Source organism: Calidris pugnax, unplaced genomic scaffold, assembly GCF_001431845.1.
Source record: "Calidris pugnax isolate Ruff unplaced genomic scaffold, ASM143184v1 scaffold25, whole genome shotgun sequence".
In the NCBI taxonomy this organism is placed as follows: Eukaryota; Metazoa; Chordata; class Aves; order Charadriiformes; family Scolopacidae; genus Calidris; species Calidris pugnax.
In genome coordinates this window covers 6012349-6039225 of record NW_015090805.1, presented here as the reverse complement: position 1 = coordinate 6039225, position 26877 = coordinate 6012349, and the positions used below count along the sequence as shown (strand labels likewise).

Here is a 26877-nt window from a genome sequence, read left to right as displayed (position 1 = left end):
TTGCGGAAGGGTTAATGTAAAGGAACTTTATGCCACTGTATTTTATCTTAAAGTTACTGTCCTTTTTAATTTCAATTTTTGTCTGCATGTACTACTTTTTTGAGCATGTGTACATTTCTGTTAAATATCTTTGTTTGCTTCTAATGGGAATATCTAGCAAAAGCAATACTCCTACTAATATTTTAAAATGTTTGTGGGGTAAGTGAATCATGTTTGCTATTGAATTAATATATCTCCATAAGTATTTTAACTATAATTCAGCAGGATTTTCTTGTTAATTTTACTTGGAAGTATTTTTAAAATAAATGAAAGTAGTATCTTTTTGAGTTGCATAATATATGGTAGTAGTAGTTTCTGTAGGAAATTGTTCTGAAATATTTTTGTTGAATGGCTTTTAAAATTCAGTGAAAAAAAATGTTGGTTAATTCTTCTGTTGAGTGGTGAGAGGGAAGACTTATATTGTTATCTTCATTAAGATTTTGTTTTGAATGATAGATCGGTTCCTTAGGGAAGGGAACCTGTGTAATCAAGAAAAGGTAATATATCTGTATCTCTAAATGGTTAAATCATTATATGGTTGAAGTGGTTTTTTGGCTTTCAAAAGGATTATTGTTTTCCATCATTTAAATGTCTCTATTTTGAGGAATTTGTGATGATTATTAGTGTAGCTTTGGAGTTTTTCATGCATATGAAGTTTTTCAACGGATGCCTGCTCAGACTCCTGTGTGACCATTTAAAGAAATGGTTCATGAAATAATTCTGAACATGTTCTGTCTTCATGACACTTGATTTTTTTTTTTTTGTTCTGATTAATCTAAATTTTATGTCCTTAAGTAGTTTTTAATGAAGTTCGTGTGACACAAGACATGAAGTGTGTATGCATACGGTTTAACTTGAGAAACGATGACATGAGATATGCCACTGGCTTGAGTACATTGCTCAAATGGGTGGATTTCTATTTTTCCACATTGTCTTTCAGCATTTTTTATCTAATTGTATAAAATACTTAACATGAATGTCATGAAATAAACATTTTAAAGCAGTTACTGAAGTTTTATATATAAAATTGATAACTCTTTTTTTCCAAATTTGATTTTATGGTAGTTCAGCATAAGCATAATAATTAATCAAGCAATATTTTATAATTTAGGTAGCTGTGCCATATGTTTGGGTTCCAGTGCTGGAATAACTTGAATCCAGGTGCTGGACTATATGTTGTCTGTGTGATTTTGTTCAATATTAGGAAGCTACAGTTACCTTCTAAACTGCTCCTTAAAGACTGTAGCTGGAACTATCCCCTCTTGGAGCAGGTACCTGAGTCAGAAGGCAGCACTCCTGTATGCCTTGTAAAATCCATTAGGTTTAACTAGCAAAAAAATCTGCTGCCCCAAATTTGTCAGTTGTAGTTTGGTTCCTACAAGGCAGCTCTCCCATAAGTGGATTTTGTCACTGCTGCTGTTGAGTTGTTAATGTCTTGTAAAGTTCTAACTTCAAAATTCTTGAAAACTGAAAACTTCATGACTTAATCATGAGTATGCACGTGCACATTCAGATGCTTAATGTTATGTGTTAATACCACAGAGAATGGTTGAGGGTTTATTTTTGCAGTTAATGGCATGGCTTCCTGGGTTTGATCAATCACAATAAAGTATTAAAACATGTTTTCTTCTTCCTTGGTACTGATGAATTGTTTACTTGACTTGTAGAGCCCTGCAACTACTCAACAACAGTGTTAGATCTCTGAAATTGTGAAGTGTATTAGTAAAGTTTCATGCTAAGTCTTTGACATTGTTTCGGAGTTAGAAATTAATCAGTATCACATGACAGATTCTTTCTTGTCTTTGTGATCCAGTATTTCCACATGGTTAAACATTTTTATTTTGTAATCAGGGACCTTTATCTTGATCTGAGTCATGTTTATATTTCTAAGGAAAATGTCGGTTGAATTTAACTCCTTTAGCAATGTTTTTTTTGAAGTGGCAAACTTTGTAAAATTTCTGTAGTTGGTCTGGAACATACATAGTGACCTGTTATTCCCACTAATAGTGAATAATATCAACTGTGGTTTTGTATAACATACCGGTTTCTTTAGCTTGGAGTCCACTTTAATACAGTTATTACAAATATTGTCGAGTCAAATCATATCTTACAGAATTTTAAGATTCTTCTGCTTATTTTAAGTATCTTTCCCCTTTATAGAATTAATAAAATCTTAAACTATTTAATAAAAATAATATCAAATTCACACTGTAACAGGTGGCTTTTTAAAAAGCTTCTCGGTTGTGTTAGTTTCCAATATTGGAAATGTTTTAAGATCTGTTATTTACAAAGCAAAATGTGATTTCCGAGTACTTTTTTTTTTTCTCTCCTTTGTTTTAAGTGATGGTCATTTTGTTTGAAATACTTTTTTCTCATTACAGGCCAAAGTCAACAAAGTAAAGGAAGGCCAAAAACCAAAACTGGCGATTCTGAAAAAACAAGGTAAGAAACTTCATTTATTTTTTAATTTATTATTCATTTGAGTTATTTTATGTAGCACTTAAAAGCAAGTTAATGCAACTTTGACTTGCTGCTTGCTCTTTGGTTTGTTTATATTGTTTACCTACTCTTCAGGATATAATTTGTGTTAAGATAGCTGATTAAAGTTCACAAAATTCCAGTTTTCATGAAGAGCCTGAGTTATTACTTGAAAACTAAATCTTTTCCAAAGCTCAGTTGAATTTTAGTAAATGAAGGCATAATTTTAAAAACAACTGTTTAAAAACTGTTGCCCAAAAGCAAGTCACACAGTGTAGCCATAACAAAATACATTCTTTTACAGCAAAAGATAATAGGAATCTTGTTCCAATTGTTACATTCAAACTTGCCCCACCACATAACTCACCCTCTGTCTTATTTTCAAGGCCTCTCTGTGCTAGTTCTACTCTTTGTACCAAATAATTTTTAAAACTTCTCTCACACTTCATATGCTTATTAAGAAAAGATTTGACTGTGAGGAAAGCATTGTAAGTCAGTCTCAGAATTGAATGCTACAAAATAATTTTTACTTAGAGTTCTTTAAGTTTTTGTAGATTTGAATTGTTGCTTAAAGCATATCAATGTCTAATTTTAAGTACATGAATGCTCCCCATAGAACATGCTGAATGTAAATGAGTATGTTTGATGGTTTGGGGCCAAAATTAAATTAGTTGAGATAAAAAGCACTGTAGATTTTATGGACAAAATTTATGCTTTTTAAAACTTTGGTTTTTTATTTTGTTTAAAAAAAATAATTCTTTCCTGTGATACTGTGGCCAACATGCTCCAAATAGGTTTGGGGAAATCACTGCATTTATAGTGGGTTCCATATGCCAGGGTATCTCCTCATCTAATAGATAGTTGAGGAGTAAAGAAGTGTTGCCATGACTTATCTGTAAGACAACTGAGACATATGATGACTTACCACTTAAGACCATGCAGGGGTGGAAGCTTTCTGTGTTTTAACCTGAGCTATGAAATTAGACAACTTGAGCTCTGACTGTACTTTCTTGCTTGTATGCTTCTTCAGCTAGGGTTTTTCAGTTGTGTTTAGGATGTTTAAAAACAGATGAGGGGCACAGCAAAATAAGCTGTTTACAATGAAATAGGGAATTTTCCATTAGATGATAATTCTTAAAGGCAGACTTCTCATTTGGAAGAGTTCAAGCCTTTAGGAAACCTGGGAGCTGAACCTGATTATCCCCAGTCCTAATCTAAGTGTGACCATGAAACCTGTCATCTTTTAATCTACATACACTACAGTACAATCCTTTTGTTTTTCCATAACTCTTTTTGAATACCACTGTAGTTTCAAAGGAGAGGGTTTTTATGTTACTGAACTGGGTTGCCAGTGACTACTTTGTTCTTTTAATTTGAGAGGAGGGGAAAAACGTTAGAATTCAGTATGAGAACAAATCCTCTTTAAAGTAACTGAACCATCTATAAAATTGCTTCTCTCATTGGGAAGTTTATTAGCTCTATAAAAACCATGCAGTTTCTCAACAAGTGAGGTGTGTGGTGAGTTACAGTCTTATCTCTGTTTCTGTAATTAGCAGGTTGCTTGGCTTCCAGAAATTTAGGGAGTCTTTACAGTGTCAGAAATTCTGACACTGTAAAGAATTTGTCTCAGATGATGAGTGTTTCATGCCTTTAAATGTGGGACAGAACTGAATGTATATTAGCAAAAGGCAATACAGTAGCATTAAGGACAGAGTAGCAATCTCAGCACTGAAGATTTAGCTTAGGGTATTAAGCAATACTTTGCCCCTTCATTATACTATACTTTCTCTATTCTCTAGTTGCACATGATGTTTCTTCTGCAGTAGTGGAAAGGAAGAGCTGGGGAGAACAACTCTGTTCCTTTCTTCTCTACTTTCCCTGCCCTCACCATGCCTAGCTGCTACATGTATTTGATTTTAAGTGGTGGTTGTGCTAGGATAAAAATCTTGTACTTAAGAGTAGAGAAGGAGAAAGATGCTGAAGCACCTTATTACAGTGCTGCCTTAGGTATAGGGAAGTTGTCTAGTCATCTTGTCCTACCTCTTCATAAGACCAACTCAGCTGAGAATAAGGTAGAGAAGATAAAAGAAAACAAATAAAATGATGGAGAAGACTGCTACTTCCCTGAAGCCCTAGATATTCCAGAGCCAGAAGCATATGAACTATATATATAGTATCATGACCCTTGATAGTGTTATAGTACATGTTATTGCGATTGTGAAAGCGTGCCTTAATAATCTTTACTATATAGGCAAATGTGATGTGGTTGATAAAAGTGTGGAAATTTCTGCTTCTTGAAAATAAGATTACATGTAAAGTACATGTACAAACTCATGATGCCGTTGTCCTGTTTTTTGTAGAGATCACCTTGATTCGAAGACAGAATCTAAAGCTATCCAAGATAAACTCTTCTGTAATGTGCAACAGGTAACTGGGAATTCATTAGCATACAACCTTAAGTGTAAATGATTTGTCACCTTTTAAGAACACTGTCCAAAAACTCGGTTCATTCAAAAAATGTAATGCTTTGTGCTTGACCTGACTTTTATCAGAAGGCAAAGATTCTGTGGTTCCACTGGTTTGTAATGTTTTGTTGCTGGAGTCTTCTTTTTGCTTCTCCTCCTTCCCCTCCTGTAAGAACTCACACTGGAAATTAGTGTAACAAAACTCAGTGTAGTCGTAGAATAACTTAGCTGAAGCCGTGAGTAGTAATATAGCTCCCTCTTAATTGGTAAAGAAAAACTACAAAAATTGCTGGGAATCATTCGGGGATTTATAACACCCCTCCCAAAGTTCTGACTAAGTATGTTTTCTTGTGTTTGATGCTGCAGTTGGAAATAATCATAGAACATTTTGTTGAATGGTATGGCGGGACACTCTGCCTAGGTGTGGGGGGGGATGTCTTCAACTTCCCCCTGCTTGTATGAGTTTTCTGGCAGAAAACTACCAGATGTGTAGGGAGTTCATACTCTCCTTAGTGTTGAAGGACACAGGATTAGCCTGACTTGGCAGTCCCAAGAACAGGATAGGATGTGAAACCAGATGTTCCCAAGAAGAACAAAAGAATGATAAAAATAAATAGTGTTTTGCTGAGATAAAAGGTTGGGCTTAACATCAAATAGCTGGCAGTCAGTCACTTTGTACTGTAGAAGTCCAGTCCTGTCTTTGAATGAGAGGGATTCTAGTACAACCCCTCCATAGGAGTGTGTTTGGAATTCCTCCCTTGAGAGGGGACACCCCTCAAGGTTACCGTTTGAGACCGAGTGAAAGAGAGCTACCCACAGTTGTCAACGTGGGTGAGTAAACGTCAGTCTGTACAAAAAATATGGGTGTCAAGAGAATGAGACCAGTGTTTTTTCAGTGGTGCCCAGTGACAGGACAAGAGGAAATGGGCACAAAATTGGACATAAGAAGCTCCATCTAAACATGAGGAACTTCCTTACTTTGAGGGTTGCAGGGCACTGGAACAGGCTGCCCAGAGAGGTGGTGGAGTCTCCGTCTCTGGAGATGTTCAAAACCTGCCTGGACACGTTCCTGTGCAACCTGCTCTAGGTGGACCTGAGTTGGCAGAGGGGTTGGACTAGATGATCTCCAGAGGTCCCTTCCAACCCCATATCATTCTGTGATTCTGTAGCTATAGCATTTATACCATACAGTAGATGTTCTGATTAATGTCCTTTAGCCTGAGCACACCATTATCAATTATAATACAGTTTTTAAATTTGCTTACGTATATATAGCTTAGTTTGCCATCCTTAACCCCGCGGGACAAACAGCTGTTTAAAACGCTATAAAATTCATAAATAGAGAATTCTCAGGTCTTATCAGCAATGAATGATTAGTATCCCAAAGTTCTTGAATAAAATCATGGGGACGAAGATAATTTAATCATTTCCTCTCTGTTAATTTGGGGAAGTAGATACCAGAAATCTCTGTTCTGATTAATTACCTCATACGACAAAACGGATTCAGGAGAAGGTGCAGGTTCTGCCTGCACTAAGACCCCCTCTTTACTTTAAGATATCTATTTTTTGTAAGGCTACTGCATTACTAGTATCAAAAGTAATCTTTTTAGTTAGCTTAATCAGCTTTATATGTCATTTAGTTTAACATTATTAGCTTAACATTAAATTAATATAATTTGTTCTGTTCTATAACTATATGCTCCAACAGCATTACCTTACATCAGTAGTTCTAGGAAATTAAAATAAGTCTTAATTATTTTTTCATTAACTCATTTCTGCATTTTGGTCTTTTCTGTATGTGTTAGCAGTTTCCACTGTCCCTGCCACTTTTGTTTGTGACTCTCATTAGAACATGGGTATTTTCTTATGTTTGTCCTTTTGGATCAGTTGACAGGATGAAGATGAAAGAAGACCTAAATTCATAGGTACTTAGCAAAATATATTCTGGACCTGTATTAATTAGGCTTTTGACATACTTAATTTCATGAATACAAATATGTACACCTTCAGAATAGTGTTTAAAAAAAAAAAATCAAGCAACTCAAAAGTTATGTTACCTTCTTCCCAAACCTTCCCAGTTTTTCCCTGCCCACAACCCTGTCTTCAGAATCCCATCCTCAAATTAAAATACATAGGTAGACCTCCTTGTTACTCTTTGTCTTTTCCTTATGGTTGCAGGAGTAGGAGTTGGAGGAGCTTCTTAAATAGTCAAATTACTTGTAGCCTGGCACAGTGATCTGCTTCCCAAAGCTACTCTTATTTTAGTGTTTCAACAGATCAAGGGAAGAGAACTTCCTAATTTTGCAACTGCTTGTCTTGATTTACAGTCTCACTGCTGGAAATTCCCACAGGCTTCAGGAAGAATCTGGAGTGAAAGGCTAATAACGATGCATTCTGACTGAAACCTTCTAGCATTAACTGTTAACCTAGATGGAGTGAAATTGTCAGTAGAAGGAAATAGTTTTCAGGTTTTATAAAAATGTACACAAAATGGAGTGTACAAGTAAGGAAATGCATAAGTCTGGGTTTGTTTTTTTTTTTATAAATGTGAGGATTAAAATTATGTTTGAACTAAACTTGAAACTTTCTGGAGAGAAAAGGATCTAAACTTAGAACAAAACCTAGATTTTTAACAGCTTAGCAGCAGTAGGACCATGAAAGTCTTAAGTTTTTAGAAGTTGAATGTAAAACAGAGTTTTATAAAAATGTACCAGATTTGCTGCTTTAAAAGTGGAATTGTGGTAAAACTGTAGGAAGTACAGAATTTTAACAGTTGGTTGTCCTCAAACCAGGACAGTTAAGTGTTTTAACAAATAGCTAGCTTGCTTTGGAATAAAAAAAAAAAAAAAGGAAAAGACTGTTTTCTTTTGGACTGAGTATTTTCCTAAATATTTTAGGTGGATTTAACTATGTTGCCAGAAGAGGTTAAATCCCTTGTTCGTGACGGTTATACAGCCTTAATGGACCAGCGGTGTCACAGTGCTGAACAAGCCTTTTCACAACTGTTGAGCATTCTAAATCCTTCAGAATTAAAGGTAAGTTCAGAGGAGCACCTTAGTTTATTAGAGTATTTGAAGTTTATGCTTTCAATACCGTGTTTCATTCTTTTCTTCCACCAAAAGAGTCATTATTATTGAATTGTTGCCTGTGATGTTAATTACAATGCGAAGGGTTTCGCTGGTAAGTGTGCCAAGAAACTTAGAAATGAGAATAGGATTAAAAAAACTCGTACTAGCATCAGGTGTATTTTTGTAATGTTCAGTAGACTTGTGCATTTCTAGATGCAATCTAAAAAATATTTGCCAAAATAATATTTGTATAAGAATAATGTAAAATAGACATCAGATACCTTATCTGATAAAAAACTACGGTCCATTGTCAGCTTAACCTTTATTCATAATAGTGTAGGGTAAAAGAATTTATATTCTTCAGGTCAGATAACTCTTTGATAGCAAATGCCAGTCAGCCGTTGACCTGTTTGTCATCCTAGATTTCTTTAAATTATTATACTGTTGTATTAAGTTTTGTGTGCCAGTGTTCGTGCACGTGTGTTGCTGTGTTTCATGCTCCCATTTTAGTAAAGGCTGTTGGAGTGCCAGCAGGTCTGTCCGAGGAAGTAATGCACCAATCCATCTGGAATTGTGACCTAATTGGGTTTTTTTGTTTGTTTCTTCTTTTTTTAATTATTAAAAAATAAAAAAAATCTGCTCAATTCTGAACATATAGCAAGGACACACTGTACTGCAGGAAGTCAACATAGTAAGGCCTGTGGTTACAGAATTTGTAAAATCAAATGCTTCAGGATGTATCACTTTGAAATATATAGGGGTGCCAAATGACCAGCAGTAAAGGTGTAGTTAGCCTTCACTTCTAATTGTAACATAAATACGGGTAGAAGCTGTGATAAGAAAGATGAGAAAAGAGTTTCCGAACTCTGTTGTAGTGAAGATATTCAGTTCACAGTAGACAGTAATGTTCTAGTTACCAGCAAAGTGCTTTTGTGCATGGTACTACAATAATTTGACTCTATTTACAGCAACTGAATCTCCGTATTATTAATTACGTTGTAATCATCTATGGACATGCCACTGCTCTTCTTGGAATAGGACAACCTGAGGTATGACGTAAAGCTACTGTATTGTTTTTTTATTCACTATTCTAGTTCAGGTAGTTCGCCATCCATTTTGGTCTTTTTTTACAGGCATAAGATTAGTAGGGAAGGGAAGCTTTGGTCACATTTTAGAATCATACAGTTTAATGTCTGGGACTAGATCTGTAATGGTTTTGGATAAATTAAGCTACCAAATAAAAATTCTTTTTAAGCTTTCATATGAGTTTCTTAAGTATTTATGAAGTATAACAAATTATTTTTCTTCTACTTTGTTGTAATTTGGTTATGTGCTAGTGTTTCCAACACAAACATTCTGCTTCTAAAACAAGAGGAAGAGAATGCTTTTGGTTCTGGAAAACAGAAGTTTGGGTTGTTTTGGGTTTTTAGGGGGATTGTTTGGGTTTTTTTCTTGCGGTGTTTAAAAATATTCAGTGTTTTACAATGAGTTTAGAAATGTCTGTAGCTCAGTGAGCTCAATCATTTAATTTCATTATTTCAGAGGAAGCCTGTGTCTACAGAATAAGTTTCTGTTTTTTAAAAAAAAAGGGAAGCCTTTGCATGTGATTGTAAGGTTGCTCAATTCCATTTACTGTTCCTTCATTAGACTGATTAAAGAATAGGGCATGCTGACCCACTCTAACTGGAGGAAAAAAAGGAGAGGAAAAGTGAAAAGCTTCTGGCAAAGTGACATATATTTTTGTCTTAAATTTATTTTGAAGGCATTGACAAAGGCTGAAGACCAGTTTAAGAAAATAATTGAACAGTATCAGGAGGAAAGATTTTGTTGTTTGGCATACTATGGAATTGGAAAAGTATACCTCAGACAAAACAGGTTGGTATATGTCGCGAATGGGTGATTTAGGTTCCTTAAAGAACTGCTGTCAAACGTGTTAGCTAAGTGGTTTTAATATGATGTTGTAGAAGTGTGACTTAATGAGGTTCAGTGGCAAGGTTCACTCTATTAATTACTGCGTGAGAAAACATAAAAAGAAAAATGGAGTTACACTTGAGTCAGAATGATTTACAGAGAGACTGGGGACGCAAAGAGTAAGGGAGACCTTCCTGTTGAGTCAGAAGGGATCCCCCTTGCTTTCTGAACTCCTTGTCAGAGAGGAGTCTAGGTGCTGCTGGATCCAGACTTAGTCTCAGACTTGGTCAACAGTGTATGTCTATAAAGGATTATATGCAAATGTTTCATTAGCATTAATTCAGCATTCGGTCAAGATTACCAAAGCAGAATCGAGTTATTATGCTACAGGGTTACGTTTGATATCAGTTGCTTACTGAAGATCTGCTGTTGGTAAAACATCTCTCTCCCTTGAGGAGCAACCTTGAGAGGCGCCCCGGCTCAAGGGGAGGTCAGAGGCTGCCTTGCAGGGAGAGCTCAAAGAAGGCTCACTCAGGCTGTCGAATTTATGGGGTAAAGAGGTTGGCTTGAGGTCAAATTACATGCAGAGGAAAAGGTATGCATAAGACTCCTTGTACCCACAACTTTCTTTGTTCCTTGATAAATGAGCCTTGGAAAAGCCACCCACTATTCATGTGTTAATTGCATGATTGGTGTTCCAAGCTTGTATGCATCAATGCTCTCTGTATCACTCTGCTCCTGTGTGGGTTTTCAGAGAACAGATTGGAACTAGAGGAGTTCTTGGCCTGGCTGCGGCTCTGGCCTTTTTTCTCCTTTGGAGCCTCTACCTAGCTACTGCTAGTTTGGTTAAGGGGTCAAGTGCATCCCTCACAGTAATATAAAGCTTTTATTTTTGATACAAAAAATATTTTACGAAAAAATGTGTGGGTGTTTGGTTTTTTTAACTATTCTTTCTTAATTACAAAATTTGTACATCAGATTGATTTATTACAACCTTAAGTTTGTTACTGCTAAGGCTGCAATGGAAGCCACTGAATTGAGCGGCCTCCAGGACACAGGGGTATGACTGACAAGAACACCTCTGCAGTGGAGGAGAGTTCACAGGAGAAGGGCAAAAAATTATGGTTTCAGGGGAAAAAATGTATCGTAAAGAAAGCTTAGCTTATCTGAACACCAGGGAGACTGGAGAGTAACCTTGGTTTTAGATAAGGCAGCTGCACCAGTGAGTCATTGGGTTCCCTGACACAGATAAAGAGTAATGTTTTCCTGAGTTAGCCAGACTATGGGGAGGGAGGGGGAGTGTATACGTGGCTCAGCCAAACATAAGTGCAGAAACTGGACAACTAATAGACTTGAGAGCAAAGAGCTTGAGCTGGCTTCAACCTTTGTATTCCTGGTGGTATTTTTTCCCTGCATCCTGACGGTAAGCGTATAGAGACAGGTAATGGGAATCATGTTCATATTGATTAAACTGTGTATTGCAATTGCTATGTTATGCTTGTGTTGTAATTTCAGTATATCACTGTACTGGTCTACTTAATCAAAATCCCTAGTAATGCCTGTGATGGGTTGACCTTGACTGGCAGCCAGACCTTATGCAGCTGCGCTCCCACTCCTCCCCCTCAATGGGAGACAGAGAGAAAATAAGATGAAAAAAGCTCAGGGGTTGAGATGAAGACAGGGAGATGATTTGATAATTAAAGGCATAGGCAAAACAGACTCAGCTTGAGGAAAAATAATGTAATTTATTGTTTGTTAAAGCAGAGTTGGATGGTGGGAAACAAAGTAAAAAAACTGAAATCAGCTTCTCCCAAGCCCCCTTTATCCCAGGCTCCGCTTCACTTTCTCATTTCTGACTTGATTCTTCTGCGTCCTCCTCCCCTGAGCTACCCTGAGATGAGGAATGCGGGTTGTGATTAGTCCATAACAGCTCCTCTGTGCCTGCAGCACCTGTTCCCCTTCTCCTTCTTACTTTGGTGCTCAAAAGGCAGTTTCTCAACTTTTTGTTTTTTTTCCTTACTTGTAACAGCAGTGCAGTATGTTTTGTCCATTCTTACCCATGCTTTCCCCAAGGTGCTGCCATCTTGCCTGAGGGGCCCAGCTGTGCCCCGTGGTGAGTTTGTTGGAGCCCAGAAGCTGCCCCTACAGCATTTGTCCCCACCCCTCTGCCCAGCCTTGCCACAGAAACACAATACAATGCCAAGTACATAAGTTTGATATTAGAACTTAAGTCCTCCTGTGGAATATCTAAAAGCAGGTGGTCAGAGAGTGTTGGATGCTAGAGGGGATTTCTCCTTCCCACTGCCACAGCATATCCAGGGTGCAATCTGAGACCGGGGGGGTGTGTGGCTGTTGTTCCCCTTAGCAGTTTTGACCTGTAGTGAGGCTATGTGTGTGTCCCAAAGAGGTGTGTACACACACATGACAACACAGCTGGCCACCCAGACTGCACCAGGCAGAGCAGCTACCTGAACTCATGTGAAAACGTAACTATAGGTAGCAGAGTCCTGTACCTCCTCCCTGGCTGATGAGGGTTGAAGGTCACTCATGTACGTACCCATGCCCCCACTCTCTCTAATGACGAGCACACCCACGTCCATGGGTCCCTTGAATATCTGCCTCCTGTCTGTGCCTGGACTCTGGGCCCCTTACCCAAGCTGGCTTGCTGGCTTGCCCCTTGAGTCTTTCATAGTGAAGAGTCCTTAAGCAGATAACTTAATGAAACAGGTGATCTTTCATTCCACATACTCTTACAGTTACCTTTGTTTTTTTTTCCCCTTGGATCATAAAGTGAATCATGAAAGTCTCATAGACCATGTAGAAGTTATTCATATATGATCTGAACATGTACCACTTTCAAACTTCAGATTTTCAGATGCGCTTGATCAGTTCATGAAATCACAAACCATGGTTAATCACAAGATTGTACCTGGAGTGTTAACTTGGCCCACAACATCTTGGGTCATTGAAGAGACGCGAACAGAGAACTTAAAGGTATGTTTTTACAAAACAAAAAAGAGGCATTAAAACCTCTTCTGTCAAATGACCTTTCCAAAAAATAAAAATGTTGTCATCCTTCTCCCTTTCCCCTTCCTTCCTCCCTCCTCCCCATTGTCAAGGCTAAAGAAAGATGGAGGAAGAGAGGGAGGTTTTTGGCTTGAAGCAGCCAATGGAAATGCTACTGCTCATTGTCTAGAGTGTTGTCAGCCCCAAGGCCTGGTCTCCGTAGGGCAGAACTCTTCTTGTGATGACAAATTTGAACACATGGGAAGTGCCCCATTTACAGCATAAGGGTGGGGGCTCTGTGTCAGGCTCTGGGCTTGGGTATTCCTGTGGAATAAGATGGTTCAAGTCTGCTAATGAAGTGTTTAATAATGTGTTTGTTAACTTCTTAGTCACAAGTTACCAAACTTTAAGTAGATGTGAACACTATAGACAACATAATGCTAGATAGAACCAGTTAAAAATTTGAATTAGCAAATATGTGGAGTTGAAAACTGCAGCAGTGTTGCTGTATATAAAACCAAATAGGAGAGTTCTTGGTCAATGCAGTGAGAGTTGTATGGTAAAATTTCCTGTTTGACTTGAAAAATGTAACTTTTGGTTCTGACACTAAAATTGCTTTGTCACGCTGAACAGTTTGTTGGGGGCTTTTTGTGGGTTTTTTTTGAGTCACTGTTACTTGTGAAGGGTTTCTGAAAGGCAAGATGCAAAAGCTTCTCTGCACAGAGGGAGTTTGATGCAGTAGAACGTGCTAGGTTATTCAGTGTATGAACTTGGCTATACTGTACCGACCTGTTTCATTTCTGGTAGAAGCAGCATTGCTGTTGTTTACTAAACAAAAACTGTCCTAAAGATTTCTCATGGACCCCCAGCTGACACCACGGTAGTCTGTCCACAGAATACATCAGCGCTGTGGGACTTTTAGAGAGCGTAATACAAACATCTGAGAGGCTGTAACTGGTGGTCTGTTTGTTTCTAATAATGTTTTCTTAATCTGGGCTCAACGTCAACCCTGTGGGGCTTGAATTGACTTTACATAAAGCCACTGTAATGTCTGTACCTCAGACATTATAGTGAGAGATGTCACTGTCTCCAGTGCAGGGCCAGGTGTGAGCTGTCCCTTGGAATGTACTTGATCGTGCAACCCAGGTCCTAGGTGAGGGACTCCTGAAATGCTGGGAAGTGGCAGAAATGAGCAGCCACTCCATTTTCATCACATTATCTCAGTAATCTGGCTCATCATTTTGGCAACTATATTCTCATGCATTTGGAATTGGTCAGCATGTAAACATTAGTCCAAGATAAACCTGCATGCAGGGAAGCTATGAGTACTCAGCTGATAGCAGTTCAAACGAGCTTTTGAATATTTTGCCATAAAAGGACAATCTTCCATAGCTTTCACTAGAAAAAAGTTGTTCTTCTGGTGTTACTTGTCTGCTGCTCAAAAAAGAGGTGTGTGTTTCACTGCAGAGTTGCCTAGAAGATTATAAGTAGATACTGAATCTTTTCCTGGTTTCTATGAAATTCACTTTACATTATTTTGTGTTTCTCAGTTGATTTTAAAGAATTGTATTGAGGAATGCAAGTTCCCTCCGGAACCAGATGCAGTTTGTCGATATCAGCAATGCCATGGCCACTCCAAAATCCAAATATTTTTTACAGACCCAGACTTTAAGGTAAATTTTTAGGTTAAAAGGGTTTGGGAAATAGAACTTCATGGTCACATGTTTTCTGCCCCCTTTCATATGAAATCGCTGTCTGGAACACACCATGTTATCCTATCTGCTGTGAAGTTGTACACTGTTCTTTATTGGTGTTCTTTAAAGATGTTAACTTCATACTATTTCTCTTGTTAGGGTTTTATACGTATTACTTGCTGTCAGCAATGTAGAGTGGAATTTCATATTAGCTGTTGGAAAAAGTTGAAAACAACAAACTTCAATGATAAAAATGATAAGGTAAGGGCTGTTTCAAACTATAAGGATTTTATTTTTTCTCTTTTTAGTCAAGATTATAGCATTCCTTTGGTTTGTGATAGGTCAGTGCTAGAGCATGAGGTTCAACCCGCATGACAGTGGCAGGAGGAGAGACAGGAAAGAGGAGTCTCTTGATAAGTTATCTGACATGAAGTGTAGGTAAAGCTTGCTGCTGTCAACAGAAGACAGATCTGTCTGTGTGAAGGCTTAGTATGTGTAGCCTGTTTCTCTTGAATCATTTATGTCCTCCTGTACAGAGGTTTTATTCCTTCTACAGTCTTGCTGTTGAAGCAACAGTTCGACACTGGGTATGTCTAAAGGAATTTTACAAAACATAGTATCAGCAGCCAGGATTAAATGAAGGGAAATCCAGACTCATAAAAGAATATTCTTAAAATTGACTCTGGAATGTGAAGTTGGAGGAGGAGGGGCTTTGGTGTAGCTTTGGGAATAACAGGTACATGCCACAGGTGTAGGATCCTTTTGATTTGCAGTCCTTGCCAAGTCAGCAATTTCTGTCCTCATCCAGGAAGAGTTTAGGACTGTGCTAGCTTAAATTACCTTGGTCACCTCAAATTAACAAACTGTAATCTGTCTAAGAACATAGATTTTGCATGAATTTAAATGTCTTTGTTGTGTGCATCATTTTCTCTTACAGGATTTTCTTCAAGAACTATGTTTCACTCCTGATTGTAAAGGCTTTATTTCAAAAATAGTTATTTTCAATTCTTCGGGTCTGGTAAAATGTGAAGTAAGTAAATGTTCATATAAAATGTGAAAACAATCTTTAAAGTACTTACTCTGATAAAGCAGATAAAGTGAAGACGAGAATGTAGCTGCAAACTGATAAGTAATATGCTATCTTAGCAACAGTATCGAGTATTATTTAGGGATATTAATTACCTGTTCTCTTCACACCTGTTCTTCTGCTGGAGTAGGCATTACCTTATGGCATTAGTTAGAATTGTCATGGACGGGAACTGGAGTTTTGTTTTATGTTTTGTTTGTGCAACGTGAAAAGAACTCTGTTAGTTTAACTCAGGGCTAATCTTGCTAAATGAAATAACTGTATTGGAAGAGTGCTTTTGCCCTCTACAGAGTCACAGCAAGAGGGATACTTTTTCCCAAAGCAGTATTCATCTGTGAGAACCAAAAAATGATTGTAAAGTTTGCTTCCTACCCACTGGTAAAGCAAAACAGTCTCCAGTTCTTCCTGAGTTTGTGTTATCTTTCAACCTGTCTTTTCTGCACATAAAATAGTATTGCTGTATACCAAGTTGTAGCAGTAGAAGATAAGTTTAGGTAGACCTTGAGGCTTACGTGGGCTGCATTATCTCTTTCATAGGATTACTTTAACTGCTTTCCAAAGCATCAAATGTTCCTGGGTTCCAATGTTGCATTGTAACCCAAATTTAATTAATATGATGTCACTTATTTTGGTAGTTTGAACAAAAAATCACAAAACACAAGGAACCACCAAGAGCCAGTATTAAACAGAAATGTTCAAGGTAAGCTCTCTACTGTTTATAACTAAGTTGAATCAGTTTAAGAATAAAACAGTTTTCTCTAGGATTGGTTTTCATGCCTTTTTAAGAATTGCTAAAGTACCACAAAAACTGTGGAAAGCTTTTCTTGTCCTTTGCCGCTGATAATCTAAAAAGTCTGGTAAAATATATTATGATCCAACTAGAAAAGCATTTAATTCACTGGTAAAAGCAGATACAGAGCTGCAGATTTATAACATGAACACAGGGGAACATTGATTGGTATTGCTGAATACATTCTTGGTAGCTCTCTAGTGGTCATATAGTTCTTTAAAAGCAACATTTTCACTTTGGCCACAGGAAACTTTTCAAATATACGTGACATGAGTTGATGCAAATCTGATTTCCCACACCTCTGTACTGAGAGATAAATTGTCCATTGCACCATTGACTTGCCAGCAATTTAAACCAATAGTTTTTGAATATAAACTGTTGCAGTCATCTTTAAGTCTTCATACCTGATGCTTAATTGCCTTGTGAAATCTGTGGGCAGGGAAGTAACATGTTGTTTAGGGAAAGTGTGATTTGGAGGCTGTGTGCAGAATGTGAGGACTGTTTCTTTACTCTTGCTTTCCATATATCATTTTCATTTGTGTTAAGATGCTTAACAATTGGAATACTAAAAGAACATTTTAGTAATCTGTAATTCTTCGTCATGGATTGAGTGTTTTCATTGCAGTTGAAATTCGTTGGTGATAGGATAAACATAATTAATTTTTAAAAGTTAACAAAATCAAATGTTAATATTTTATTCTAAATGTTGAGTTATAAATTAAGAAAAAAAGCCTTGTAGTATTTAAGTTAATCCTAATTTCAGACATCTTGAATGGGAGTAAAAATTATTGCATCTTGAGGATATTCTTTCACTGACATACTTGATCTTTATGAAAGTTTTACGAAATTTTGTGGTCTCAACTTGTAAATGTAAACTAACTTTATTATTATATTTGTGCTTTTCAGCATAATATTTTTTAGTAGAATGAAGCTTATAGCTATTGTAAGACATGAAAAATAACTGAGATGTCCCTAACTCCTATCTCAATTAACGTTAGGTTCACTGTTTACTTGATTTTTCCAGTCTTAGGAAGTTAAAAATGAAACAAGAAAAAAAATTACGAAGAAAACGTGCACGAGAAGAGGCACGGAATTCTGCTAAAAAGAAAACAGAAGAAAACCAGATAGGAAATGAACCATCTCAATGCAGTGATCACAATGGTATGTGGAAGTATAGGCTATTGTTCTATGTTATCATGAGGTACATTAATTAGCATTCTGAATGTCCTAAATCACATTACAGCAAAACACTAACATTGAACATAATCCTCCTCTTAAAGACTTGCATTTTTACTTAAGATTACTTTTATTTCAGTTCTGTTTTTAATTTTTAAATAAATGATAATTGAAGGATAATAAACTGATAAGAGTAAGCTGGTAATAAGCTGTTAGTGTGTGGTTAAGTTCCTTGTAGAAAACCTTTATTCTTGCTTTGCTGGTTCATGAAGAAGCAGCCTGAAGGGTTACCTGAGGGTAAAGGCTCAAATTCCAAGTTACCTATTTAACAGTGGTTTCAGAAAAAAGTTTTATCCCCAACAAGTTAGGACAGTGCTACAAGAAAAAACCAAACAACGACAACAAAAAACCCCAGCCAAAACACAAAAAATACCCTAATTGCATCTCAGATAAAGACATAACAATATTCTAACTGCAGAAACTGCAGGGACTTCACAAGTATATTCCAGAGGATTGGGAAAGATAAAATACTTCCACCTCTAAGTATGTAGTCAGTTAATGTTTCAGTTTTTGTGTTCCAGTTACATTGGTCTGCGGCATTCTGTATTCAGTGGTGTGAATTTCCACTGCATTTTGTGTACACCAAATTTAAAACAACATTGTGTTAAATTTGTAATGCTAGGGCAAGTTTATACGGGAAGTTATATATTCTGTAACTTTGTGTTGCAATAAAGCAAATAATTTGGACCAAGTGATGTTTTTAACTATCTGTATTTTCGAATTGATATTTTTAATTGTGGTAAACAGACATGAAATCTTGTTTTGTCGGTTTGTTTTAAATTCCATTGTAGGTTATGTTCAGGATTTATATGCTGGTGATCGAGTCCTGCAGCATATCAGTCGAAATGCTGAGCGAATAAAAACGGCTGTTCTTGATGCTTCCAAACTATTAAAGGAGTTGCTTTCATGGTTTGTAATCGGTGAAGAGGATTACGCGTCATATTCCAAAACTAGTAGCATGTCACACGAAGTGATGGAGCAGCTCATCAGTTATCTAATTCACCAAAAAGACAGAGTAAAAACAAGGGGGTTTATCCATGTGCTGAGTGAGCTGGAAGAAGTTGATCCCAAATTACAGAAGTGGCTGAAACATCTTAACAACTTGGGTAGGCTATGTGTTTATGGAATAGCAGAAGACCTTACCCTGTCATAATTGTTCAATTTACAGATTAAAAGATAACCCCTCTATTTTCCAGCCTTGCTGTCTTAACTTGAAATGGTAAAGTAAAGCTTTCCCCTTTTTCATTTACTTGATTTTTAGCTAGGATTTCTAGAGAAGAAAGTATGACCATTGGCAACACAGGAACAATCTCTTGTCTCTGCAAGTAAAGCATTCTTGTGTGGGCAGGGCTTTGTCCATGTAGGAAAGAGGAAATTGAACAGATCTAGTTTGTTAATGTTTTTAAACTCCACAGTAGGCTTAAATTATAAAGTTTGTATAAATAATTTCTTTCTGAAAAGTAAATCATGGTGGGGGTTTTATCATAAAAAAACTTAGCTGACTGTATAACTTTTAAGTAATTTAACTTGGTGCTCTTCAGTAATGTTGCCTTGCTTTGTAATTTCCTATTAAATTTATAATTGGCTGAAGGTAGAAGTTTGGTTTTGCAGGTAAAATGGGCATCAGGTGCCAAAGCCTTGGACGAAATTTGTGTTCTTAATTCTGTTCTGTTGCATCAATATCCTTTAAGGAAGGGATATTGAAATATAATACAAATAATAATTTATTGCTGACTAAGAGTAAAGCTTATATGAACTCAATTTCTCGTTTTTATTTGCATTTTCAAGATACAACAGGTGTTACGTAATTTGTTTCAGCTACTGTATATTTAATTCCTAGAACAAACTGTTCCTCTTTGAAGAGGAATATCACACTGTAAGCAGTAAAACTGTGAAGCTGGAATGAAATGTTGTTGGTTTTCATCTCTTTTTAGGTCTGACCGCTACAAAGAACTTTCTCCTCCAATATGAACAACTTTTAAAAGGGCTTGACCTTTCTATTTTAACCACACTCTGGAATGAGAAGTATGGTAGTAAATTTGACTATGTGACAACTAGTTCTGAAGACAAAGAAATTATTGATTATTTCTTAAAACCACCCCTAGAGAAAACTCGTTGTTTTATATGGCTGTTAGAAGACAATAGAGAAAACTTTCCATTTCTTCATCAAGCTTTAGATGAATTCTTTGATAAAATGGGTAAGTATGCAAAGGTCATCATTCTTACAAGCATTGTGCTTTGCCTGGTTTTACACCGCATTTGGTGGGCTCTATAAATGGCCAAAACCTCAGCAAACTACTAACTGCCTCGTTGTGTGGGATCTTCTCTGTTCAGTGCTTAAAAGACAATATGGCCTCAAAAGGCACTCTTTTTTAAGTTACATTCTGCTGGTTTGTTTCATGTTCCACAGCCAGCATGTGAGTTTACCTTGAAGTATATATGATGTATATAAGTATTGTCTTTCTGTGTAAGCATAAAGACTCTGCAGCTGCAGTCTTTGAGATGCTTTGGTGGTGTTTGATAAAGGATTATAATAATTATTACTATAATTTGATAGCTCACAATTATAAGTTATGTAAAATATTACTGTCTCTGTTTATGAATGTGACTTTGTTACCCTTTCAATAGATGACCCTACCATTATATTAAAGAAGCAAGGAAATGAAAACGTATCAGTAAGTGAACTTAATGTCTATTTAGTATAAGCCCAGAAACAAGTATGAATGTGGTGTTTTGAAGATCTGCAAAAGTGAATAGGGACGTGCATCTCTTAGTTTATTTTACATCATCATCCAGCAGACCTGACTAGAGATTTACTCTTTTGTTTTATTGTCTCCTGGCCCCCTACTTTTCTTGAGGCATTTGAAGACTGCACACCATTTTTCCTAAACTTCTGTCAGTAAAATACCTGTTTAGGGTTTTCTCTTTAGTTATACCACAAACCAACAAGATAACTTTTACATTATGAGCATTGAAAGGATGCCGATGAGGAAGTTGTAGTGAAAGCGGCTGAGGGTACACTGGTGTGCTGTATCACCTCCTTTTGATAGGGAAAATAAGGCAAATAAGGTGCATGGGAATAGCATTTACGTATAACAGGAGTTTGGTATTAACTTTAAAAAAAGTCTCTCTAAAAGTATGATTGGGGAATTTTAAAAAGTACACTATTTACAAACAGAGAGACTCTTACTAACTGTCGTATCTTACTGCATATTTACCATAACAACTGAACTGAAGCATTATTCTACCCTGAGTGTGCTTAACTTCAACCTGGATAATTTTGGACACTAATTGTAGTGTGCATTTTACAGTCCAAAGCAACAAATTGGAAGGTGTATAACCCAGCTTTTACCTTCAGATGTAAGGCCTAGGAATTTGGCATTTATTCTGCTAATAAGCAAAGTAAATTTGAAGTGAGCTAGACCTATTTTGCATTTGTTCATTACAACTCGAAGATAATTTTCCAATTCAGTCCATAAGTCGATCACTTTTTGATTAGTATCTTAATTAAAACCTGTTTTGATTGGCAGAAGTATATTATGTATGTATTAATATGTAACTTCATAAGATGTGAAGTCCTCTCCTTTTTTTCTTTCATTAATTGGAAATCCAAGAATGAAATGAAAGCCATTAGAATAAAACTACTTCTATTTAAATGTTAGTTATATCCTAAAATAAACTATTAGTAATTTACTATTGGTAGAGTTATGTTAATCTATAATCGCAGTCGTAGTATAAAGTAAAGATGCACGTTAGTTACTTCATCACTGCATATCTTAAAAAAATTGAAGTGAGCAGAACATTTGACAAACCTGTTTGCTTCTTGTTCTCCACACAAAACTGCATTGTCACAGCTGCTTAAATATGCAATTTCAGCTGTAAGTAATGAGTAAGCATCTGAAATACCAAGATGATGGGATATTCTGTTTTTAAAAATCAATGTTCTATGCATTTAAAAAGGAAAAAGATTAACAAAATGGATAAAGTCTTGCAAAGCTCTTTTTGTGTTTTCTAGCTGGGGGTGGAGTGAAGAGGGGCAAGATTGCATGCGTAACCTTGTAAATCTTGCTGGTCAAACCAGAATGAGGATTTTAATATGAAACATCTTAAAATTTACATACTGGGTTTGGAAATGCATCATAATTTTATTCTAATGAATAAAAACAGTGACTTTATTTTTTTCTGTTTCAGACTAATGGTATCAAAGTTAAAAACAAAAACAGGAAGAAGAACTCAAAAGACCCAAAGGTCAGTGACTTTTTAGTGCTTACTACAGATAGATGTGGGGTTTTTTGGTTCTGGGGCTTTTTTTGCTGTTTGTTTTTTGAGTATTTTTGGAGTTTATTTTAGAGTTGCTGGCATTCAGATGTATAGAGGCTGTTTTCATAAATATCTTGCTGAAACTCATTCTTGAAGTAGTTTTTCACTGAAGTAGAGTAATGCTGTTAAGATTCAGTTAAGACAGTTTTTTTAAAATATGGATTTGTCAGTATAAAAGGTATTTCTAAATATGAAAAAAAAATATTAATAATGTTAATAGTTGTTCGGTATTTTATAGATTTTTCTAGAATAATAGTCTACCTGAATCTTATACTGTCTTTTGTCCTGCTTTTCTAGGATTTTACTTCATTGAAAGGTTCAGATAAAATCCTCTTTTTTTTCCTCCATCCCCTAACCTTTTTATAATTGTCTTAGAATTTCAGGAGCAAACCTAAGATATTTTTTTTTTCCTATTCTCATCAGCCATGTTTTTTTGAGTTGGATGCATTTGTACAACTCACTCTGTGTATTTCTGAAGTTCTTAGATAATAAAAATTAAAAGGCAACTAAAGCTTCTGTAATGGTGAATGTTAGAATAACAAGTGTCATATTAAAATCATGTGGAACTAGGGTAAACTCAGACTGGCTTATAGGAAAATTATTAAAGCTTGAAGACTCTCAAAGATGAAGGAAAAGATTACTAAAAGTCATTTGATGCGCAGCCCAGTTATACAAGAAGTTATACAAAAGTCTTAATGAAGCTGTACTGTTGTTTAGTTTTTTAGTCCAAACTCAGAGAAAAATTGGGCACATCTAGGATTTTGATAAAACTGGTAAAAAAAGGAGGAATTTGGGCTGAATATCCCGATTTCTTTTTCCAAAATAAGTTCTGAAGAAGAAAATAATAATTTCAAATTAAGAACTTTCTTGTTTTGGCTTGGTACTGGGAATTGTACTTAAAATTTTTGCAGTTAATTATGTGGCATCTGAATGTGATAAAGGTTCAGTGTAAATAAGTTACATGTAGTCTTTACAGTGGATTATTTTGGATATACTTTTGTGAGATGAAAAAAAATAATGATCTGTTTTTAATTAGTCTATTTTAGTATTATCCAGTGGAATTAGTACAGCACCACGAGAAGAAGAAAAGATATTTATAGAAGAAAATACTTTGTAAGTACCATTGTGCATCTTTACTTTAATTGCCCATACTCCAAAGTGCTTTGCAGGTACTGGAGAAGACAGAACCATCAAGTCTGAGTTAACATCAAAGTGGTTTTGATAAAAGTTTGTATAGCTTGTTAGAAAAAAGGTTGTTATTTGGGTATATTTTTAGTACTATATAGTTACTATACAGTATACTGTGTTCAGTATATGAAAAAAAATACAGTTTGTCAGAGCTAGGAATTACTGTTCATATGCACTATTTATTTATTTCTTCTTTCTCTGCCCCCACCCCTTTTTTCTTTTCCTAATGCTACAGAGATTTTACAAATTCTAATGAACCATTTGTAATCCCAGAGTATCTTCGGGGGCAACTAGAGACATTTGAAGCTCTCCGTGAGATTTCAAATAATAACAGTTATCAAAGACTTTCGGATAATATCCCACGTCAAACCTGTGAGAGCTTATATGAGTATGTATACATTTCTGTGCTTAGCAGTTTAAAGGCTTTAATATTACTTCATAATTTTTATGACATACTATATTAAGTCCAGTATTTGAGTCCTGGTGGTCTGGCATATTTATGGTACATAAAGGTATGTACTAATGCTTTGAAATAGTTGCATGTTTTTAATAAGATGTGGACAAGCAAGAGCATTACAGAAGAATTTTATGCTTAGCTAGAACACTGTCTTCCAAATGATTGTTCTTCAGTAGTTATAGAGGGAGGTTCTTTGGTTTTAAGTATTATTGTGAAAATATAACGCGTGGAATACGATTTAAGAATTACATGAAAAAAAATTGATTAATAATGACAACTTTTTAAAATTTTTTTTTTTAAGATATTTTGCTCAAATCTTGGAAGAACATGGCCCTATGGAAATTAATAATAGATTACTAGTTGGGGAATATGAACATTTCCCTGAAGAAGCTCGAAAGATTGTAGAAGATGAAGGTGGCCTGAAATCTTTTCTTCTGAAATCCCTTCGTTTCATTATGGTGGATAATCTTATTGGTTTAAGAAAGCATGCAGTTCTTTTTAAAGAAAATACAAACAGAAATGAGACTGGAGATAATGAAGGAGAAAATGATATAGTTTGTGATGTGCAAGAAAATTCTTCCCTGAGCAAGCTACAGTTAAATCCAGCTGCTGAGGAGTTCAAACCACTGTCTTATCCTAAGCAACCCCCTATATCAACATCTACTGACTTAACAGTAGCACGTTATGAGACTCCACAATATTTGCCCTGTTTTTTGCCATGGTTGTTTCCAGACGTATTACTAAATTGCTTTGATGCTCAAAATCCTGATATATTTTTCCCTCAGACTTCCTGGGGTTATCAATATGGAAGAATATTGCCAGTGCCTTCTCAAATGCCTCTCATGTCAACTGTTGCCGAGCAACCTGGTTATATTTATGCTGATCGTGTAGCTCATCAGAATAATGACGAATCAGCAATTTCAGACAGAAAATACAACTTTGGCAGTTTCACACCAACTGAAATAGAAACGTATGAAGACCCTCAGTGCCAACCGGAGAACTTGGATAATGCATTTTGTCAAGACAATTCTGCTGTTGCAAATAGCACAAGTAAAGCAGAATGTGGTATAAAGGTTATTAAGACGAAAAAAGAAAGCAGAGGTACACCTCTAATGAAAAACAAGCCTCATACAAGGATGATAGCTGTTCAGGTAAGAAATTAAAATGGAACAGTTATTTGAGAGTTTTTAGGTGATAAATAACAGTGTTGAGCACTCCTTTTTGAATGATTTCTTCATGACTTCCCAAAGGGTCAAGTGTTGTATAGAGGTTCAAGAGCAAATATTCAAGTAATAGTTCCAGCCACCCAAATGTAAGGGGTCTTAAAAGTAGTATTTAGCATTCTCTATACGTGTCTCCCCCCAAAAGGCCAGGAGTTAGAAGATCCTGAGGTGTTTATCATTCTGGGAACTTCCTTAGAACTTGCAGTTTAAGTTGCTGACACCTTCTACAACTACTCCTGTTTTTCATTTGTAATTTTTTAAAGAGATGGTCACTGAATTCTGTTCTGCAATTTTCACGGATCTTTTTGACCCAGGATCTAAGGAGGGAACTGGTGCACATCACTTTAAGCTTTGTTTTAGATGTTAAGGAAAGTCCTTCCATGTCATCACTTTTGGTTTTGTAATTAGTTCAGTGATTTGTTTTAATTTTCCCCTGATATTTGAGGATTTAGATAGTTTGTACATTCTAACAGTTGCGGACTGATACTTCCCTCGTGGTCTTAGAATGGCAGCCCAGCTCCAGGGTGAGGTCAGGGGCAAACTCTTTCATGTTTTCCTTTTCCCTCCAGAAGTAAAAAAAAAAAAAATGCCTGAAGGTTTTGTCCCACAGGCAGAGAAAGCATTGCTGAGCACTCTGAAATGGGCAGAGCATGCAGCTGAACAGAAGAGGGTTAGATCAGCGTAGACCACTCATGAAAACACACTTCAAGTAACAGGGTGAGACAGTGGTCACATCCACATTTGTTACAGAAAACATTCTGCATTAAGATGCTGGGCTTTCAGAGCTACAGGTTTGGTAGTTTCACACATCAGTTTATAAGAGGTTGTCCAACATGCTAGAGGGACTGCTGGGGAGGAGTTCCTCGTCTTCATTTGGTTCTTGCCATTAAGGGAGGAATAGGTCTTTATAGCTGTGAGATAAATAGTCATCTTTTAGTATTGCCTTCTGAGTTAGGAAAATGTTCATGTGGGTTGGTTGGTTTTTTTTTCCAAACTTGTTTTGTGTACAAAACTTTAATCCACTTTAAATCTTTCCTGAGCAGTTGGTGAAAGCTGGTTTCCAATCAGTTTTGGCAGATGAATTTCGCAACACAGCTGACTGGGCTTTTAAAATGGGATTTCTCTTTGGTTCGTGAACACGTGCATTAAAAAGATAACAGAAGAGGCAACAGTTTTCAATGGAGTGGTTAGCAGAGGTCGAAAGAGCACTAGGAAACAGATGCACTTCTCTTTGCAGAAGTGTGGTAGAACAAGGCATTTAATGTTACCTGACTATGATTTTTAATAGCCCATTAGAAAGGCAGCATCATAAACTGGATCTTTAATATGTTGCATGATTAGATTTTAAACCTTAGTGCTTTCAGTAAGTCCTTGACGGGTGGTATTAGAGGAAAGCAGAGACTCTGAAGGTCTTTGAGTCTAGTTCCTTCTAAGTAGAGGCACTTATGCAGTAGATCTTGAGTTTAGGAGAAGCCACAAAACACAGCCTGTCAGCCAGCTGTCAGGCACTGGTTTTGCATGTTGTAAGTTTTCAGATGTTTAGAACACAGCTGTGTTTAAAGACAATGAGAACTGTTCTGAAGATAAATGCTTCATGGTCGATTAAACTAGGGAAAGATCACGACAAAAAGAAGTGCTTTCATTATAGATTGAAGTCCATTTCACAAATGCTTGCATATCTTTTTACGTTGTAGGTAGTACTTTGCTTTACTTTATAAAGTAGTTGGATTTGTAAAATGTAGGTTAGGTACAAAAGCTCCAAACAGAGCTGACCTACTGTTTGCATATGTAAACTAGAAAGCTTTTTACTCAACTAATGATTCTTTGTATTCCAGGTAAATCATGAAGTAGCTGATAGGGAAACTAATACCTTGCCTTTTCATCCATTTGAAGCTCAACAAGTAAGTTATCTGCA

General features: G+C 36.3%; 1 protein-coding gene across 4 annotated transcripts in view; it reads left to right on the top strand.

Annotated features, from left to right (window-relative positions):
- Positions 1 to 26877, top strand: part of TTC3 (tetratricopeptide repeat domain 3) — a 63477-nt gene that overhangs the window by 23944 nt on the left and 12656 nt on the right. For all 4 annotated transcript variants that reach the window (XM_014938192.1, XM_014938193.1, XM_014938190.1 and 1 more), the window contains exons 16-34: positions 2421 to 2481; positions 4878 to 4944; positions 7880 to 8017; positions 9019 to 9099; positions 9813 to 9925; positions 12829 to 12955; positions 14518 to 14640; positions 14821 to 14922; positions 15599 to 15691; positions 16384 to 16448; positions 17563 to 17699; positions 18566 to 18880; positions 19709 to 19972; positions 20403 to 20449; positions 21966 to 22022; positions 23131 to 23207; positions 23518 to 23670; positions 24041 to 24890; positions 26798 to 26863. In XM_014938192.1, coding sequence (XP_014793678.1) covers positions 2421 to 2481; positions 4878 to 4944; positions 7880 to 8017; positions 9019 to 9099; positions 9813 to 9925; positions 12829 to 12955; positions 14518 to 14640; positions 14821 to 14922; positions 15599 to 15691; positions 16384 to 16448; positions 17563 to 17699; positions 18566 to 18880; positions 19709 to 19972; positions 20403 to 20449; positions 21966 to 22022; positions 23131 to 23207; positions 23518 to 23670; positions 24041 to 24890; positions 26798 to 26863 — 2936 coding nt within the window. The remainder of the gene's footprint in view (positions 1 to 2420; positions 2482 to 4877; positions 4945 to 7879; positions 8018 to 9018; positions 9100 to 9812; positions 9926 to 12828; positions 12956 to 14517; positions 14641 to 14820; positions 14923 to 15598; positions 15692 to 16383; positions 16449 to 17562; positions 17700 to 18565; positions 18881 to 19708; positions 19973 to 20402; positions 20450 to 21965; positions 22023 to 23130; positions 23208 to 23517; positions 23671 to 24040; positions 24891 to 26797; positions 26864 to 26877) is intronic.